This window comes from Bos indicus x Bos taurus, chromosome 6 (assembly GCF_003369695.1).
Source record: "Bos indicus x Bos taurus breed Angus x Brahman F1 hybrid chromosome 6, Bos_hybrid_MaternalHap_v2.0, whole genome shotgun sequence".
Taxonomy (NCBI): Eukaryota; Metazoa; Chordata; class Mammalia; order Artiodactyla; family Bovidae; genus Bos; species Bos indicus x Bos taurus.
In genome coordinates this window covers 85,119,920-85,141,793 of record NC_040081.1, presented here as the reverse complement: position 1 = coordinate 85,141,793, position 21,874 = coordinate 85,119,920, and the positions used below count along the sequence as shown (strand labels likewise).

General features: G+C 38.1%; 1 protein-coding gene across 1 annotated transcript in view; it reads right to left on the bottom strand.

Moving 5' to 3' along the window:
- Nucleotides 1-401: 401 nt before the first annotated feature.
- The window catches only part of LOC113894643 (alpha-S2-casein), a 35,160-nt gene continuing 13,687 nt past the window's right edge, over nucleotides 402-21,874 (bottom strand). The window contains exons 16-17 of the mRNA XM_027545311.1: nucleotides 6,912-7,493; nucleotides 402-407 (exon numbers count right to left, since the gene is read on the bottom strand). Coding sequence (XP_027401112.1) covers nucleotides 402-407; nucleotides 6,912-7,493 — 588 coding nt within the window. The remainder of the gene's footprint in view (nucleotides 408-6,911; nucleotides 7,494-21,874) is intronic.

Sequence of the window (21,874 nt, the reverse complement as noted above, 5' to 3'; positions counted from 1 at the left end):
CAAGACTTCCTCCATTTTAATTTCCTTAACAAAATACTTTCTGTTTACTTTCAGAAGAAACAAATTGGAAACAAAAAATAAAAAAATTATTTTTGTGTTGTATTTTTTATATAGGGTTTATTCAAAAGAAAAGCACATATTGCCATCAGATGTTTAAATCTCTGACAATTATTATTTACATAGTTAAGAAGTAACCTTTTAAAATTGTGAATTGGAAAAAAAAATAAACCATAAATATCATTTCTGTATAAATTAAATCCAATGAAAAAAATCACAAACAAACCTGTATGGTGAGACTGATTATTTAAATGTTTTTTATTGAAATATATTTTTAATGTAACAGAATGGTAGTCTTTGAAAAGAAAATAAATTTTTTTAGCTTTCAGTGATTCTTGTTCCAATTATTCCTGAAAAAGAAAGATAACATATTAGTTTTGTATAAAAAGTATCAAATGGCTATAGAAAATTCCTCTTGTTGCATTATGATTTTAACATTAAGGGACTATATTGAATGGTTATCTATAAATCCATGCTACTATTAGAAGTCACATTTAAGAGATTCAAGTTTGTTTTCCTCTATCTTCTTATAGCTATTATGCATTCTCATAACAATTTTAAAATGCAATGTTAATTCAATGTTATGATTTATTTGCATGCATGCATATATTACATAGAGTATTTTGTGTGGGAGTCTTGGGATCAGATCACCAATCTCCTGATACTGAATGACTTGAAGTAGAATTCCTTCTCTGTCTTAAAAAACTTTTGTAGAAAAGTAGTACTCTTCTTTTACCTGTTATGAATTGTCATTAATATAGTAAGGAAAGAAATATAAATGTTTATTGAAAATATGAAAGTATTAAATTTGTATTAAACCAATACAATATTGTAAAGTAATTAACCTCCAATTAAAATAAATAAATTTATACTTAAAAAATAAATAAAATTAAAAAAATTTTGGAATACCTTGAACTGATTCACTAATAAATACTCTTTTATCTTATATAATAGTAAAATAAAAACCTCAAAGAATATGACAGTAGAAAAGGTTTAACTCAACATTTAAGCCTTAAATTTGTTTTGTAATAGCTACTGTTAAGAGGCATCACCAACAATAGTAAAAGCTATCACATTAGGTCTTCAATTCTACTGTAAGCACTGATGTCATCTTAGCAGAAATCCTGATGTGGTTAACAGTCAAATAAAGCCTTGCCATTTTCCTGTCTAGTGAATATTTATAACAGTCAAATTGGAAAAGATTTATGAAAGGATAAAAGAATGAGGTCACAATAAAGGATAGAAATGGTATGGACATAACAGAAGCAGAAAATATTAAGAAGCAGTGGCAAGAATACTCAGAACTATACAAAAAAGACTATAATGACCCAGATAACCATGATGGTGTGATCACTCACCAAGAGCCGGACAATGTGGAGTGTGAAGTCAAGTGGGCCTTAGGAAGCATCACTACAAACAAAACTAGTGGAGGTGATGGAATTCCAGCTGAGCTATTTCAAGTTCTAAAAGATGATGCTGTGAAAGTGCTGCACTCAATATGCCAGCAAATTTGGAAAACTCAGCAGTGGCCACAGGACTGGAAAACGTCAGTTTTCATTCCAATCCTAAAGAAAGGCAATGCCAAAGAATGTTCAAATTACCATGTAATTGCACTCATCTGATACTCTAGCAAAGTAATACTGAAACTTCTCCAAGTTAGGCTTCAACAGTACATGAACTGGGAAGTTTCAGATGTTCAAGCTGGATTTAGAAAAGGCAGAGGAATCAGATGTCAAATTGAAAACATGTGCTGGATCATCGAAAAAGCAAGAGAGTTCCAGAAAAACATCTATTTCTGCTTTATTGAATATGCCAAAGCCTTTGACTGTGTGGATCACCACAAACTGTGGAAATTCTGAAAGAGATGGGTATACCAGACCACCTTACCTGCCTCCTGAGAAATATTTATGCAGGTCAAGAAGCAACAGTTAGAACTGGACATGGAACAGCAGACTGGTTCCAAATTGGGAAAGGAGTATGTCAAGGCTGTATATTGTCACTCTGCTTATTTAACTTATATGCAGAGTACATCATGCAAAATGCTGGGCTGGATGAAGCACAAACTAGAATCAAGATTTCCAGGAGAAATATCAATAACCTCAGATATGCAGATGACACCACCAGTATGGCAGAAAGTGAAGAAGAACTAAGGAGCCTTGTGATGAAAGTGAAAAAGGAGAGTGAAAAAGCTGGCTTAAAACTCAAAATTCAAAAAACTAAGATCATGACATCCAGTCCCATTACTTGATGGCAAATAGATGGGGAAACAATGAACACAGTGACAGACTTTATTTTCTTGGGCTCCAAAATCACTGCAGATGTTGATTTCAGCCATGAAGTTAAAAGATGCTTGCTCCTTGGAAGAAAATTTATGACAAACCTAGACAGCATATTAAAAGGCAGAGACATTACTTTGCTGACAAAGGTCCATCTAATCAAAGTTATGATTTTTCCAATAGTCATGTATGGATGTGAGAGTAAGACCATAAAAAAGCTGAGTTGCTGAAGAATTGATGCTTTTAAACTGTGGTGTTGGAGCAGACACTTGAGAGTCCTTTGGACTGCAAGGAGATCCAACCAGTCCATCCTAAAGGAGACGAGTCCTGAGTGTTCATTGAAAGGACTGATGTTGAAGCTGATACTCCAATACTTTGGCCTCCTGATGCGAAGAGCTGACTCATTTGAAAAGACCCTAATGCTGGGAAAGACTGAAGGTGGGAGGAGAAGGGGACGACAGAGGATGAGATGGTTGAATGGCATCACCTACTCAATGGACATGAGTTTGAGTAAACTCCGAGAGTTGGTGATGGACAGGGAGGCTGGGTGCTATGGTTCATGGTATCGAAAAGAGTCAGACATGACTGAATGATTGAACTGAACTGAACTGAACTGATACTGCTATCAGACTTAGCTTTTGGAAACAAAGAACTGGTCAAATTATGTAATAAAGGTAAATAAATTCCTTTGGATATAGGAAACAGTCTAAGACATTTAGCAGTGTTTTCAAGGCCCACTTTTCTGAAGTCTTATTTCTTTTTACCCATACTTTCTAAAATAGCTCTTTATCTCCACGTGAGTCATGAACTGTAAGTGTGTATATAGACTGATGGAAGGAGAGTGCTTTGTGTTAAAGAAACATACTAAAGGAACATGTTAATATGTAGAGCATTGGAGCATAAGGATGGCTCTTCAAACTTCTGCGGAGCAGTTCCATGCAAGCATTTAACTTGATCCTGATCTCTATCAGGAATAAGGGTACAAGAAGCAAAGCTTTACCTCCTTCTAGGAAACAACTACTATGCTAATGCTATGCTATGCTAAGTCACTTCAGTCGTGTCCGACTTTGTGCGACCCCATAGATGGCAGCCCACCAGGCTCCCCCGTCCCTGGGATTCTCCAGGCAAGAACACTGGAGTGGGTTGCCATTTCCTTCTCCAATGCATGAAAGTGAAAAGTGAAAGTGAAGTTGCTCAGTCGTGTCTGACTCTTAGCGACCCCATGGATTGCAGCCTAACAGGCTCCTCCATCCATGGGATTTTCTAAGCAAGAGTACTGGAGTGGGGTGCCATTATCCAATTGGTGGCAATACACTTTAGAAATTATTCACTGTTGAATTTAAGCTCTCATTTGTCTGTAGCCTGTGCCCAGGTTTCAGAGTATCTTCCATGTACTTTGAAATTCTTCTTTTCCTTTTTTAAAATAGCCACAGCTCTAAAACTTAGGGACAAAGGGCTTCTATTTTTTTTTTTTTTAAATCATAGTTTTTAAGAAAATTTAGAGGACTATGCTGCTGCTGCTAAGTCGCTTCAGTCGTGTCCGACTCTGTGCGACCCCAGAGATGGCAGCCCACCAGGTTCCTCCATCCATGGGATTTTCCAGGCAAGAGTACTGGAGTGGGGTGCCATTGCCTTATAGTTTTGGTCAAAATAAGTAACAGAAACTGAGTATACCATCTTGTCTGAAATGAACTTAAAAAATACCAAAATATGAGAAGCAACTATTTCTCAAGATCTGAATATCAGTTATGAAGAACAGCAATCCCTAAGAGACAAGAAGCAGAGGAAATGAACCTTATGATTGTCTTAGCTTACTGCTTGCATTGTTTTGAGGCCTTAGTGAAGGGAGATGGAGCCGGGAGTCTAGGAAGACCAAGATAGCTAAAATTCACAGAGTAGAGAATCTGAAGGAAAGAGGAAGACAAAGACATAGATACAAAGATCTAAAAAGGTTATCCTATGCTTATAATGGAGAAGGCAATGGCACCCCACTCCAGTACTCTTGCCTGGAAAAATCCTATGGACGGAGGAGCCTGGTAGGTTGCAATCCATGGGGTCGCTAGGAGTTGGACATGACTGAGCGACTTCACTTTCACTTTTCACTTTCATGCACTGGAGAAGGAAATGGCAACCCACTCCAGTGTTCTTGCCTGGAGAATCCCAGGGACTGGGGAGCCTGGTGGGCTGCCGTTTATGGGGTCACACAGAGTCGGACAAGACTGAAGTGACTTAGCATAGCATAGCATGCTTATAACAGCGTTATTTACAATAGCCAAGATATGGAAGCAAGGTACATGTCCATCAATAGATGAATAAATAAGGAAGGTGTGATTACCTGTATGTATATACACAATGGAATATTAGTCAGCCATGGACTGTAGCCCACCAGGCTCCTCTGTCCATGGAATTCTCCAGGTAAGAATACTGGCATGGATAACCATTCCCTTCTCTAGGGGATCCTCCCATTCCAGGGAGTTAACATGGATCTCCTACATTGCAGGCACATTCTTCACCATCTGAGCCACCAGAGAAACCCCATATATATTGGTAGCTCGGTCATGTCTGACTCTTTGTGACCCCACAGACTGTAGCCTATTGGCTTTTCTGTCTATGGGATTCTCCAGGCAAAAATACTGGAGTGGATTGCCATTCCCTCCATATATATACAAACATATACAAATACTAGTCAGCTATAACAAAGAATGAACTTTTGCCATTTGCAACAATGTGAATGGACCTACGAGTATTATGCTTAGTGAAATAAGTCAGACAGAGAAAGACAAAGTCTCTGTGTTATCAACTTATGTGGAATCTAAAAATTAAAACAAAATACTGTATATAACAAAACAAAAAAAGACAATTATGGAGCACAAACTAGTGGTTATTGGTGGGGAGAAGGAAGGTGGGAGGGAGAAGATAGGGGTATGGGATTAGGAGATACCAACTACTATGTATAAAATAGATAAGCAACAAGAATATACTGTACCACACAGGGCAATATAATCAATGTTTTGTAATAACTTTACATGGAATATAATCTTTAAAAATATCAAATCACAATGATGTGTACCTAAAACTAATATAATATTGTAAATCAACTATAAGTCAATATAAATAAATAAATAGGTTATCCTGAGATATGATGATACTACCTCAGGTCAGGTCAAGAGCCATCTGAAAAGATGAAAAAGTATCTAGTGCTCAAAATGGCACAGTATCTGGCAGGAAAAAACATTTTTATCACACATGCGTGCTAAGTCACTTCAGTTGTGTCTGACTCTTTGCAACCCTATGGATTGTAGCCTGTCAGACTCCCTGTCCATGAGATTCTCCAGGCAAGAATACTGGAGTGGGTTGCCATGCCCTCCTCCAGGGGATCTTCCTGACTCAGGGGTGGAACCTGCATCTCTTATGTCTCCTGCATTGGCAGGCAGGTTCTTTACCACTGGAACCACCTGGGAAGCCCTTGATCACACAGCCAGAGTAAAAAAGCTTAGTTTTCACAGGTCATATGGCTGAGCACTCAGAATGATTTGATCTCTGCAATGGGAAAAATTATCCTTAGATCAAAATGTTTCTCCATTCCTGTTTACTAAAGGTGAAAATCACATGTATACCTGTGGCGGATTCATTTCGATATTTGGCAAAACTAATACAATTATGTAAAGTTTAAAAATAAAATAAAATTAAAAAAAAAAAACTTAAAAAAATAAAGGCGGAAATCACACCAACCTAATGATATCCTAGAATAAATTCTTTCCCTCAATATCAGAAGCAAGGCAAGGCTGTCCATCTAATCAGTTTTATTGAATATTGAACTAAGCAATTTAAGCCAGTATTGTATGCAATATGTAACTGGATATAAATAAATGGTATAAATGGTATTCAGCTTGGAAGTTAAAATGTTCATCAACAAATGAATGGGTAAAAATTATGATATATCCATATAATGTAACATAACTTTGCAAAAAAAGAGACTGAACTATTGATATGCATAACTACATGGATAAATCTCAGAATAATTATGCTTAGTGACAGAATCCAGGCACAAAAGAGTATATACAGTATGATTCTGCTTATACAGCATCCCGGAAATTGCAAACCAATCTGTACCAACAGAAAATACATCAAGAACAAGAAAAAGGGGAGTGTGGGAATATTTAAAACAAACAAACAACAACAACAACAAAAAAAACAGTAGGATACTTCCGGCTATTGTGAATATAGTCTTATCTTGGTGTTTTTTTTCATTGCTGTTCTTCACTCACTAAGTCGAATCGGACTCTTTGCAACCACTCGAACTGCAGCAAGCTAGTCTTTCCCTGTCCTTTACTATCTCTCTGAGTTTGTTCAAGCTCATGTCCATTGAGTCAGCAATGCCAACAAACCATGGGTGTGTATATACATGCCCAAACTTATCGAAGTATACGTTTTTAGTATTTGTAGTTTTTTTTATATCCTATCTCAAAAAAGCTGTTCAAAATATCTCAGTGGATATATGTTTGTTTATAGAGAGACTGTTTCTTTCCTGCTACTATAAATCTCATGCATCACAGGACTAAGACTGAGGCCACTTACCCGGTCAAAAGAAATAGAGGACTGAGGTTCTGGGGCAGCGAGGGCATCTGCTGCAGGCTCGGCTTCATCAGGCTCTGTGATAGTAAGTGGTTGGACATCTGGGACAGTATGTGGGGGTGTAGTAGGTGGGACAAGAATCTCAACTATGTATGTATTTGCAGAAGGTGCAGCTTCATTAGGTGAGTATAAAGGTCCTATAGGTCTACTTGAGACAGGAACAAGGCGGAAAACCCCAGTAGGAGGAAGTTGACCGGAAAAAGGAGATATGGGAAGACCAGCAATACTGTAGAGGGGAGCTCCAAGAGCAGTGAAAACCAGGGGATTTGAGGGTACTGCAGGGTCATTGGGGAGGTTAGTCTTTGTAAGATAGACAGGAGGAGTGAAATCTCTGTCTGGCATGGGACAAGGAATACTTGCAGATGGGTTAACTGGACAAGGAATACTTGCAGATGGGGTAACTGGGTAAGAAATACTTGCAGATGGGTTAAATGGATAAGGAATACTTGCAGATGGGATAACTGGGTAAGAAATACTTGCAGATGGGTTAACTGGGTAAGGACTGCCTATGTTGTCACTGTAATCCTAAAGGAGAGCAAAGTAGTCAATTAAAGATGATTACCTCCATCCTATCTCTATATTACTTATGACTGTGATGACATTTAATAAGTAAAGATTATATTATATAATCTTTTGGGCTTATCACAAAATCCCCAGGGACTAAAGACTTTGCAATATAACTTCTCAATGAATGTAGATTGTTCCTCAATGGTTTGGGATACTTTGTCTTTCTTGATGGATTTTCAAAAACTTTTTAAAAGAATCAAATGAGTGGCTACTTTGTGCTGTCCATGTGCCATGTGTCCACGTGGATAGAACAGACAAGGTTTTTTTGCTTGTGCCAGGGTTGCTATCTCCCAGGTAGGAAGCTTCTTCATTAAAATTTAATATTGTGTATAATATTCTTTCCAATTTTAGGGTCCATTCCTGAATTACTGAGTTAAAATACTTGCTCCTGGATCATGAAGGTAAGATGCATGATACACAAGCAATAGACATTCAGAGTGTTCACAGAGACTGACACATAACAATGATTCATATTGTGATCAGGGAGTTCTAATTCTTATGATTAAAATCTTAATTCTTGTAAGAAATTAAAAGTAGTATCCCATATTGTTTTCATTTTTAAAATTATTTTCTGTTCCTTCGCCATATGTCTAATGGTATTTGGTTAAAACTGTACACATCTGGATCATATGTCTTGGCTTTTCCTTGATAGATTGTTGTGTTGATCTACTGCGTACTTGTGGGTAGATATTATTGTTATTTTCTTAACACTCTCCTGTCATCAGAATTAAGGCAAAAATGACAAAGAACTAAACAAAAATTCTAATGGCAGTAAACTGATGAATGTCTTGGTGTGCTACATAGGGATACTTTGAGTATTTGCTGCACAGAAGTCACCTAACAATTTGGGACATACTCCTCCTGCTACTAATTCCTAGATCATGCTTTCTTCTGCTATGCTTTCATATAGGCAAAATCTTCTCAGATTCATCACTTATTTTGTTGAAGTAAACTCAGTACAATATTGTTATAAAATCTTGTCAAAGCGTGAGAAGGAAACCTGGGCATAGCAAAACTTATATCCACTATAAAGGGGATATACTTGCTTAATGCTTTTGTTCATTGAAAAGAAATAAAATTCTTACAGTAAATATGTCGAGCACAAATATATTTATACTTAATAAACATTTTTCTATCAAATATGAGTTTAATAGGATTGATATTTTAACAGCAATATTAGTCACAAAATTGCATACAAAAAATCAGAGAGTTTTAAAATGTAAAATATACTTCAAGGTAGAAACAAATACATTTCTGTGCGTGTTAGTCACTCAGTCATGTACAACTCTTTGCAATTCCATGGACTGTAGCCCGCCAGGCTCCTTTGTCCATGGATTTCTCTAGGCAAGAATACTGGAGTGGGTTTCCCTTTCCTCCGAAATACATTTATACATAGATGAAAAAAAAAAGTTTTACCTCATCAATAAAGTGGAAGCATTTCTAAAACAAAGGAAAAAGTTAATTCACTATGGTTATTCATTATGGAGCTCCAGAGAGATAAGAAAGGAGAGATAATAAAGACTTTTTAAGTGAAAAATTCAAATAAATACAGGAAAACAGCAGAATGGGAAAGACTAGAGATCTCTTCAAGAAAGTTGGAGATATCAAGGGAAAATTTCATGCAAATATGGGCACAATAAAGGACAGAAGCAGCAAGGACTTAAGAGAAGCTGAAGAGATTAAGAAGAGGTGGCAAGAATACACAGAAAACTATACAAAAAAGGTCTTCATGACCTTGATAACCATGATGGTGTGATCACTTACCTAAAGCCAGACGTGCCGAAGTGTGAAGTCAAGGGGGCCTTAGGAAGAATTAGTAAGAACAAAGGTAGAGGAGGTGATGGAATTCCAGCTGAGATAGTTCAAGTCCTAAAAGATGATGCTGTGAAAGTGCTGCACTCAATATGCCAGCAAATTTGAAAGGCTCAGCAGTGGCCACAGGATTGGAAAAGGTGTTTTCATTCCAATACCAAAGAAAGGCAATGCCAGAGAATGTTCAAACTACTATACAATTGTGCTTATTTCACATCCTAGCAAGATAATGCTCAAAATCCTTCAAGCTAAGCTTCAGCAGTATGTGAACTAAGAACTTTTAGATGTATAAGCTGGATTTAGAAAAAGTACAAGAACTGGAGATCAAATTGCCAACATCTTCTGGATCATAGAAAAAGTAAGGCAATTCCAAAATAATGTCTGCTTTTGCTTCATTGACTATGCTAAAGCTTTTGACTGTGTGGAGCAGAGCAAACTGTGGAAAATTCCTAAAGAGAGGGCAATACCAGACCACCTTACCTGTCTCCTGAGAAACTTTTAGGCAGATCAAGAAGCAACAGTTAGAACTGAGCATGGAACAGTGGACTGATTCAAAATTGGAAAAGGAGTATATCAAGGCTGTATATTGTCACCCTGCTTATTTACCTTTATGCATATTGGAGTTGCTCAGTCGTGTCTGACTCTGCGACCCCATGGACTGTAGCCTACCAGGCTCCTCTCTCCATGGGATTTTCCAGGCAATAGTACTGGAGTGGGTTTCCTTCTCCAGGGGATCTTCCGGACCCAGGTATTGAATCCGGGTCTCCTGCATTGTAGACAGACGCTTTATCATCTGAGCCACCAGGGAAAACATATGAAATGCCAGGATGGATGAAGCACAAGCTGGAATCAAGATTGCTGGGAGAAATATCAACAACTTCAGATGTGCATATGATGCCACTATGACAGCAGAAAGCAAAGGGGAACTAAAGAGCCTCTTGATTAATACAAAAGAGGAGAGAGAAAAAGTTGGCTTAAAGCGCAACATTGAAAAAACTAAGATCATGGCATCTGGTCCCGTCTGTTCATGGCAGATAGGCAGGGAAACAATAGAAACCATGACATACTTTATTTTCTTGGGCTACAAAATCACTGGACAGTGACTGTAGTCACAAAATTAATAGATGCTTGCTTCTTGGAAGAAAAGCTATGACCAACCTAGATAGCATATTAGAAAGCAGAGACATCACTTTGCTGACAAAGGTCCGTATGGTAAAAGCTATGGTTTTTCCAGTATTCATGTATGGATGGGAGAGTTGGACCATAAAGAAGGGTGAGAGTTGGAGAACTGATACTTTTGAATCGTGGTGTTGGAGAAGACTCTTGAGAGTCTCTTGGACTGCAAGTCGATCCAACCAGTTAATCCTAAAGAAATTAACCCTGAATATTTACTGGAAGAACTGATGCTGAAACTGAAGCTCCAACGCTTTGGCCGCCTAATGAAAGAACCAACTCATTGAAAAAGACCCTGATGCTGGAAAAGATTGAAGGCAGGAGGAGAAGGGGCTAACATAGGATGAGATGGTTGGATGCCATCACCAACTCAATGGACATGAGTTTGAGCAAACTCTGGGAGATAGTGAGAGAAGCCTGGAATGCTGCAGTCCATGGGGTCATAGAGTCAGACATAGTGACTGAAAAACAACAACTACATCAGACCTCCAGCAATGGGACTTCACTTCCAGAGGAAGCCTAATCCAGTTTTGTATAATTTGAAAATGTAAACTATTAAGATCATCTGCCTGGAATTCTGGTTCCCTATAATTTTATTCTCCGCCAACCCACTGCCTTTCTGAATTCACTTCTTTTCCTTACTGTTTATTCATTTTAAGATTACACAACTTTTATTATTTTGGCATCTGAAAATTTCTTTTGAAAAGTTTGGCACAATAAACTGCATACTCATTAACATGTCTATGCATCATTATCAACACTATAACTACAATATACAATTGTAGAATCGCTGTCTACACTTATTTGATGATTATACTATTGCTGCAATTTTAAAAGTCCATTTACTTACCCTTGCAAAAGAAACATACATGAGGCAGGCCCAAAGGAGAAACTTCATGTTGGTTGACCCTATGAACATTAATGTTATAAATTGATTGTTTCAGAAAACATACAATATATTTCATATTTTTCTTCTTTAGAATAATAAAAGTATCTATGGCTTTATTAGTCTGACAGAATGGGAAAGACTAGAGATCTCTTCAAGAAAATTAGAGATACCAAGGGAACACATTTCATGCAAAGACGGGCTCGATAAAGGACAGAAATGGTATGGACCTAACAGAAGCAGAAGATATTAAGAAGAGGTGGCAAGAATACACAGGAGAATTGTATAAAAAATATCGTCACAACCCAGATAATCACCATGGTGTGATCACTCATCTAGAGCCAGACATCCTGGAATGTGAAGTCAGGTGGGTGTTAGAAAGCATCACTATGAACAAAGTTAGTGGAGGTGATGGAATTCCAGTTGAGCTATTTCAAATCCTGAAAGATGATGCTGTGAAAGTGCTGCACTCAATATGCCAGCACATTTGGAAAACTCAGCAGTGGCCACAGGACTGGAAAAGGTCAGTTTTCATTCCAATCCCAAAGAGAGGCAATGCCACAGAATGCTCAAACTACCGCACAATTGCACTCATCTCACACACTAGTAAAGTAATGCTCAAAATTCTCCAAGCCAGGCTTCAGCAATATGTGAAGCGTGAACTTCCAGATGTTCAAGCTAGTTTTAGAAAAGACAGAGGAACCAGAGATAAAATTGCCAACATCCACTAGATCATGGAAAAAGCAAGAGAGTTCCAGAAAAACATCTATCTCTGCTTTATTGACTATGGCAAAGCCTTTGACTGTGTGGATCACAATAAACTGTGGAAAATTCTGAAAGAGATGGGAATACCAGACCACCTGACCTGCCTCTTGAGAAACCTATATGCAAGTCAGGAAGCAACAGTTAGAACTGGACATGGAACAACAGAATGGTTCCAAATAGAAAAGGAGTATGTCGAGGCTGTATATTGTCACCCTGCTTATTTAACTTCTATGCAGAGTACATCATGAGAAACACGGGGCTGGAAGAAGCACAAGCTGGAATAAAGATTGCTGGAGAAATATCAATAACCTCAGATATGCAGATGGTGATTGCAGCCATGAAATTAAAAGACGCTTACTCCTTGGAAGGAAAATTATGACCAACCTAGATGGCATATTCAAAAGCAGAGACATTACTTTGCCAACAAAGGTCCGTCTAGTCAAGGTTGTGGTTTTTCCAGTGGTCATGTATGGATGTGAGAGTTGGACTGTGAAGAAAGCTGAGCACTGAAGAATTGATGCTTTTGAACTGTGGTGTTGGAGAAGACTCTTGAGAGTCCCTTGGACTGCAAGGAGATCCAACCAGTCCATCTTAAAGGAGATCGGTCCTGGGTGTTCTTTGGAAGGACTGATGCTAAAGTTGAGACTCCAATACTTTGGCCACCTCATGCGAAGAGTTGAGTCATTGGAAAAGACCCTGATACTGGGAAAGATTGGAGGCAGGAGGAGAAATGGATGGCAGAGGATGAGATGGCTGGATGGCATCACTGACTCGAAGGGCATGGCTTTTGGTGAACTCCGGGAGTTGGTGATGGACAGGGAGGCCTGGCATGCTGCAATTCATGGGGTCGCAAAGAGTTGGACACAACTGAGCGACTGAACTGAACTGAAAACTAAAAAAATAAAAACCTATCAATTCTCTGATTTGATTTTAAGTTACTTGCTTATTTCAGAACCATAAAAATAGCGAAGTTTAAATGTAATTCCAAAACGCACTTTGCAAATATGTATTAGGTGTGTGTGTACTGAATCACAGCAGTCACGTCTGAGTCTGTTAGACGCTATGGACCTTAGCCAGCCAGGATCCTCTGTCCATGGGATTCTCTAGGTAAGAATATTGGAGTGGGTTGTCATGCCCTCCTCCAGGGAATCTTCCCAACCCAGGACCCAGGGATCAAATCTGCATTGGCAGGTGGGTTTTTTTGTTTACCAGTGCAGCCACCTGGGAAGACCAAATATGCACTACTTATCTGATTTTTTTTGCATCAGTTGGTAATTGCAGTGAAGGAATCTTATGCTTTATTTCATTTTAAGTATAGAATACAATTGAAAAACAAATTGTTTAAAAATTAACAGTATAGTCTCTCTTCTTATGTTCAGTTCAGTCTCTCAGTTGTGTCCGACTCTGCCACCCCATGAACCGCTGCAAGCCAGGCCTCCCTGTGCATTACCAACTCCTGGAGTCCACCCAAACCCATGTCCATCGAGTTGGTGATGCCATCCAACCATCTCATCCTCTGTTGTCCCCTTCTTTTCCTGCCCTCAATTATTCCCAGCATCAGGGTCTTTTCAAATGAGTCAGCTCTTCTCATCAGGTGGCCAAAGTATTGGAGTTTCAGCTTCAGCATCAGTCCTTCCAATGAACACCCAGGACTGGTCTCCTTTAGGATGGACTGGTTGGATCTCCTTGCAGTCCAAGGGACTCTCAAGAGTCTTCTCCAACACCACAGTTCAAAAGCATCAATTCTTTGGTGCTCAGCTTTCTTCACAGTCCAACTCTCAATCCATAATGACTACTGGAAAAACCATAGCCTTGACTAGACGGACCTTTATTGGCAAAGTAATGTCTCTGCTTTTTAATATGCTGTCTAGGTTGGTCATAACTTTCCTTCCAAGGAGTAAGTGTCTTTTAATTTCATGGCTGCAATCACCATCTGCAGTGATTTTGGAGCCCCCCAAAATAAAGCCAGCCACTGTTTCCACTTTTTCCCCATATATTTGCCATGAAGGGATGGGACTGGATGCCATGATCTTAGTTTTGTGAATGCTGAGCTTTAAGCCAACTTTTTCACTCTCCTCTTTCACTTTCATCAAGAGGCTAATTAGTTCTTCTTCACTTTCTGCCAGAAGGGTGGTGTTATCTGCATATCTGAGGTATTGCTATTTCTCCCAGCAATCTTGATTCCAGCTTGTGCTTCCTCCAGCCCAGCGTTTCTCATGATGTACTCTGCATATAAGTTAATTAAGCAGGGTGACAATATACAGCCTTGACGTACTCCTTTCCCAATTTGGAACCATTCTGTTGTTCCACGTCCTGTTCTAACTGTTGCTTCCTGATCTGCATACAGGTTTCTCAAGAGGCAGGTCAGGTGGTCTGGTATTCCCATCTCTTTCAGAATTTTCCACAGTTTATTGTGAGTGTTACAAATATTAATTACCTACCAAAATAATTATAATCATTAAAACTTAGAAGAGCCCCTCCATCCTGTGAATTTATTATTGACCACAGTATCTCCAGTTATACATAGTACTGAATAAGAAATGGCAATATGATATTGTTCGGTAGGTAGAATAGGGAAAAGGAATCCAAAATGGCGGTGGCTAAAAGACAAGGAAGGTCAAAGGAAGGTCCGAGGACCAGAGTGAAAACTTCAGGCAGAACAAACAGCACTCCTGGCTAAGCCCAATTTGCATAGGGCAGGCCCAGGTGGAGAAAAAAAACATATAAAAGGAGGAAGCGCTTTCTCATGGCCTCTCTCCCGCGTGCGTGCCCCTGCCCTCCCCCCTCACTCTCTCTCTCTCCCTCCCTCTCCATGCACTCCTCCACTCTCTTATTTTCGAGTCTTGGATTCTCCTGCTATCTTCTAAATAAAATGGAGCTGTAACACTGATTTGCCTAAGAGCTGTAGCATGGTTTGTCCAAGACCCGAGAGCTGTGACGCACCAAGGGCTTTAATGTCCGTTGCTCCAAATCTTTGTTGTGACGAGACAAAGAACTAAGGAACATACACTCGCGTGACAATATCATACTGGTTGGCAGTGCTCAAGTAATGATAGGAGCAACATGAAGTTATTTAGCTTGATACACTCTTGAATCATAATATTGGCTGCAGTGTTTATTCAGAGCAAGAGAATCCTTTCTTCAAGTGCATAATATTCTTTCTGTGGAGTCAATTAATACACATCCCACTACTAAAATCCTCAAAGAAGGAACAAAAAGTGCTCATATACAAGCATAAAATATTTTCCTCATCTTATTCTGAGCTATAACATATGTCTGACATTCAGTAAAGAGAGTTACAAGATACACTGAAAGTCAAGAAAAAATTATGAAGATAAAAAGAAGCCATCAGACCAGAGTCAGTTATATAGATGTTGGAATTCTCCTTCAGGGGATCTTCCCAACCCAGGGATGAAACCCAGGTCTCCCACATTGCACGTGGATTCTTTACCGTCTGAGCCGCCAGGAAAGCCTACGTGTAAATTTCATTGACCCTCTATTTCTGACTGTTACACTGAAAATTAGTATTATTAAGTCCATTACTTTGTGAGTCAACAAGTTAGGAAAACTGCAGATTATGTTTGACAGGTGGAAAGAATAGACATGAACAAACATGAGAGTACTCTTCTGTTATGTACAAGCTAATATCCACAAATGTTAGGTGACCAGAATACAGATAGAGCAGAACATATCTTGCTATTTTGTAATAATGGAAATAGGATACTTTATTCGTTGTTATTGACTGCTGTGCTCTTGGAAATGTCAAGATGTTTAATTTACAAGAGAAATACTTAACAAAGATATGTCACTAACTATTGTTACCATAAGTATGCAATCCACCTCCAAAGTTTTGTAATGTGTTTTCCTGCTTTCATATGTTTTAAGTCTTTTTCAATTATAGGAGACCCTTTAGGTATCTATCTGTACCCATAATATAAACTTGCATCTAGATAGTGTTTGACAAATCCTTGAAGATTATTTGTTGATTGAAAAAAGCAGCTACAATGAATACTGTGTTCCAGTTTAATCTGTGGTAATAAAATATTACCATCAGTCTTCCTTAATGACTCAGTGGTAAAGAATCCACCTGCCCATGCAGGGGACTCAGGTTGGGTTCCTGATCCTGGAAGATGCCTTGGAGAAGGAAATGGGAACCCTCTTCAGTATTCTTGCCTGGGAAATCCCATGATTAGAGAAGTCTGGCAGGCTACAGTCCATGGGGTCAGAAAGAGTCAGACACGACTTAGCGACTAAAACAACAAAATAAATAAAATATTAGGTGTGGAGTATATGGAATATATGGAATTCATTCAAGTGTCAGATAATGTTTTGATTACTGAGGACTTGATGTCTGCTTACACATTGCCACTGATATTGCTTACATTTTAATTTGGAAAGCCAACAAATATAGACAGGGTTTTAGAAGTCAACTGGGTATATCTGTTTAAATTTGGGGAACAGTAATTTAGAGCTGAATTTATCTAAATAATTAAGAGCTGATTTTAATCAGCCGATTGTATGTGGCAATTAAAATGTTTAAAGTGGACAATATGATTTAGGAAAAAATATGTTGAAATTGAAAAGAAGTGGCTGTGGCCAGAGGCCTAGAGAGCATTGATATTTGTGTAGGAGAAAGAAATGGAGTATTTCCAGTAAGAAATAGCTAAATAAAGACAATTGTAAGAATCACCAGGACATAAATATCAATAGATCCAAATAGAATGTTGCCCCTGAAGACAACATATTTTTTTTTGCTAAAATTTCCTCATCCATAAGGTATAATAGTATTAAGAGTTATTAGTAATATAAGAGTATTGTTAATAGTTATAAAGATAATTGAAAGTGAAAGTGAAAGTGAAGTCGCTCAGTTGTGTCTGACTCTTTGCGATCCCATGGACTGTAGCCTACCAGGCTCCTCCGTCCATGGGATTTTCCAGGCAGTAGTACTGGAGTGGATTGCCATTTCCTTCTCCAGGGGATCTTCCCAACCCAGGGATTGAACCCAGGTCTCCCACATTGTAGACAGATGCTTTACCATCTGAGCCACCAGGGAAGTGTGCACATAAGCTGTTCAATAAGTTTCAGATGTTATAATCATTTTTATTACTTTGCCCAGTGAACAACACTGAACAGGATAGAGTACAGGGAAATTTTAAAAAGCACCAGAGGAGCTATTAGTTTCGAACCAGAGAAAGATCACCACAGCCCTTGAGATTTGAAGGAGACAGTTAAAGTTATGTTCAGATTGAGATCAAGTTAGTGAAGTGTAATGCTAGTGAGGTGGATAGTGTTTAGGATTGATAAACTCAATATTTGTCAATACAGTAGAAAGGTAATTTTTTTTTTCAGTAAGATAATTAGGAGTTTAGAGAGAGTTGAAGAAGGCAGCTAACTCTAATGCCAAGACAACAAAGATTGGTAAGCAGTCTTTCATGACTAACATGTTTAGAAATGTTTAAAAAACAAACTTACTTTAGTATTCAGCTGCTTTGCATGAAGTAGCAGTAGAAATTTAGTTCATGGTTGTATGCTTTCCAGTAGCACTAAGTGCAGAGGGACAGAAGAGTTACATGAGTTATCAAAATGATATTAAAAAAAATCAAGGGTTAAGTCTGGGCTGTGTAAGAAAGGAAGTGAGGAGAATAAGAAATAGAATGGAATATATTCAGAGTGTTAAGGGATGGAGTGTTCTATGAAGACAAAGTAAAATTCTCTTAGCTTCTACCCCTTCCACTCTTTCAAAATATATGGCATGTGTACCCTTCTTCTGAGAAACCCTTCAGTGTTCAGCCTGAATAGGAAAAAAAGTGAGGTTAAGAGGGCTTGGATAGAATGGAGTACAATGAGAAGGTTAAGGACTGGAGTAGTCTACTGAATCAAAGAAATCTCCAATTTTCAAATCTTTTCATCAAAGATACATATCATATAATGTCACTTGCTTATGAAAACTCCTCCAATGTCTTCCCATCACAAGCAAATATTTCACAGAAATTTCTAAGCTAAAATAGCTTTCATCTTTATTCTTTCCTCTTTAATTCACTTTTCTTTAAGTTCCCTATCCGTCTGTCTTCTTTGGATATGTCACCCTTCTAGAGTTTTCTTATGTTCCATTCATGAATCCATTTGTTTTTGCTATTTCTCCAGTTGTTAATACCATTAATAGGGGGCTTTGGAAGGTTTATGTTTCCAATGCCTGACTCCCTACTTTAGTGTGACAAGGTGACCAGAGACAGGAGGACTGAAGCCGCTGGTGAACGTTTGGGGTTAATACTGTGGCAGATGATGAGCACAAAGTTAAAAAAAAAAAAAAAAAAAAGAGGTAGACTGATGATTTAATAATACTGTAAACCTAGCTGTGGTTGGAGAATATAATATTTATGAGAAATAAAATTGAATTACTCAGAAAGTGTATGGTTCTTTTGATGGTAGTCAAGGTGGTTCAGAGTTACTGCTAGGACTTTTTTATATTATAAGACTCTTTATATTATAATCCATGAAGCCTTCCCCGGTGGCTCAGCAGAAAAGAATTTACCTGCAATTCAGGAGACCAGGGTTTAATCCCTGGGTCAGAAAGATCCCCTGGAGAAGGAAATGGTTACCCACTCCGGTATTCTTGCCTGGGAAATCCCATGGACAGAGGAGCCTGGTGGGTCATGGGGTCTCAAAGAGTTGAACATGACTTAGCAACTAAACAATAAACAATATTATAATCCACAGCCTCATGGGCCAGTATGAACGATGGAAATGATGATTACACACCAAAGAATGCACTTGAAATTTTATTTTCAGAGGGAAAGAAAAATATTTCTATAACTCAGAAAGAGTAGGGAAAGGATTTTAAATAATCATCAGCTAAGTTTGTATGAAACCACCATATAAACCCAGTATATTCAATATAAACTAACAGGGAGAGTATAAATAATTCAGGAAATACTCTGCGATTTGTCTTATTGATGCACCACTCCAAACATGCTGGTTGTATGAAGTAAAGTGGTAGATATGAAACTGTAGAAGATAGATTTTCCAGTCCAACCTGAAAAGGAAAACAGAATACTACATTACCTATCGATCTATATTCAAGAAATAATGTATGTCTATATACAGAACCCACACATACTCATCCATACTAGTTTAGCAGAATGTTATTATTTTTTTCAAACTTTAAAATTTATTTTGTATTGGGATATATTTGATTAACAATGTTGTGGTAGTTTCAAGTGAACAGCAAAGGGATTCAGCCATGCATATACATGTATCCAAAATGCTATTAATTGTAACTATTATTAATATTTTCTAGTGTTCAGTATGATAACTTAGCACATGGTAGGATTTTAATAACTGTTTGTGAAATAATTTAATGTTTGAGTGAAAACTGATAGCCAGTTTCTTTAACCCAACAAATAAAAGTAGTATTAATATTTATTTATAAAGTGGTAAATATTTACACTTCAGCAACTTTGAAGGAACATTTAATTATTCTTATTTTCTAAATAACTTATTAAACATAAAATGTTATTGCTTCCTGCACCTAAAACCCTTTAACCTAATTGAAATCTAGATTTTAATAAAACAAAATCATTATGCAAAATGACAATGGGCTGATACGTTAAGAAATTGCTAAAATTATTAAATTCTTTAAAACTGACTTGCAGTTTTGGTTTCTCTGTTTCTTTTGTCGTTTTTCTATCAGTTTTATACCTTTTTTTTTTTCTTTGCCATTGCTTTGCTTAGCCTATTTCTAATTATCTGAAAGGACTTACTTTAGGACTTATGTTTGGTGCATCACTGGATCTTTTTGTACTACCACATATTTCTGATGTCTCTAACTTAGCATCTGGTACCTTGTATTGCATTTCTGTGACTTTGTCTAGAATAGAGCTTAATGAGGATAAGTTTGGTACCTTATTTTTGTCTCCTTCATGTCTCTCACATTATGGAACACATGATCATTGTTTTTAAATGCAGAATAAGTATATAAATAATGATAGCAAAGTGAAAAAGGCTATTTATTAAACACAACTGAATATTCAGCTCATACTCATAATGGTTATTCTTTTTTTTCACAGAAAATTATTTTGCGAAGTAGTCTGATCCTTTTCATCATATGGAGGGAAAAAATGATATGACAAAGCAAATCAAGTTTGTGACAACATAACCTAAAGCCAAAAAAGTGTTCTAAAAAAATCCCCTAGTTGGACTTTGTTTGTAGCTTGACATTAATAGTGGAGTGTTTGAATCCTAGAACTGGAAATCTGTGTTGGAGTCTTGGCTTTTCCACTTTTACATGATGATCATGAACAAGTTATTTAATTTCCATGGGGCTCAGTTTCCTTAGGAGAAGGCAATGGCACCCACTCCAGTACTCTAGCCTGGAAAATCCCATGGACGGAGGAGCCTGGTAGGGCTGCAGTCCATGGGGTTGCGAAGAGTTGGACATGACTGAGTGACTTCACTTTGACTTTTCCTTTCATGCATTGGAGAAGGAAACGGCAACCCACTCCAGTGTTCTTGCCTGGAAAATCCCAGGGACGGGGGAGCCTGGTGGGCTGCCGTCTCTGGGGTTACACAGAGTTGGACACGACGGAAGCAACTTAGCAGCAGCAGCAGCAGTTTCCTTATCTCAACGTGGCTAATAATATTGGCTGTGTAGGTTTTTGTGAACAAGAAATTTAATATTTCTTCAGTGATCAATGCAAAGAAATAGAGGAAAACAACAGAATGGGAAAGACTAGAGATATCTGTAAGAAAATCAGAGATACCAAAGGAACATTTCATGCAAAGATGAGCTCGATAAAGGACAGAAATGGTATGGACCTAACAGAAGCAGAAGATATTAAGAAGAGATGGCAAGAATACACAGAAGAACTGTACAAAAAAAATCTTCACGACCCAGATAATCACAATGGTGTGATCACTGACCTAGAGCCAGACATCCTGGAATGTGAAGTCAAGTGGGCCTTAGAAAGCATCACTACAAACAAAGGTAGTGGAGGTGATGGAATTCCAGTTGAGCTATTCCAAATCCTGAAAGATGATGCTGTGAAAGTGCTACACTCAATATGCCAGCAAATTTGTAAAAGTCAGCACTGGCCACAAGACTGGAAAAGGTCAGTTTTCATTCCAATCCCAAAGAAAGGCAATGCCAAAGAATGCTCAAACTACCGCACAATTGCACTCATCTCACATGCTAGTAAAGTAATGCTCAAAATTCTCCAAGCCAGGCTTCAGCAATATGTGAACTGTGAATGTCCTGATGTTCAAGCTGGTTTTAGAAAAGGCAGAGGAACCAGAGATCAAATTGCCAAGATCCGCTGGATCATAGAAAAAGCAAGAGAGTTCCAGAAAAACATCTATTTCTGCTTTCTTGACTATGGCAAAGCCTTTGACTGTGTGGATCACAATAAACTGTGGAAAATTCTTCAAGATATGGGAATACCAGACCACCTGATCTGCCTCTTAAGAAATTTGTATGCAGGTCAGGAAGCAACAGTTAGAACTGGACATGGAACAACAGACTGGTTCCAAATAGGAAAAGGAGTTCGTCAAGGCTGTATATTGTCACTCTGTTTATTTAACTTCTATGCAGAGTACATCATGAGAAATGCTGGACTGGAAGAGACACAAACTGGAATCAAGATTTCCTGGAGAAATATCAATAACCTCAGATATGCAGATGACACCACCCTTATGACAGAAAGTGAAG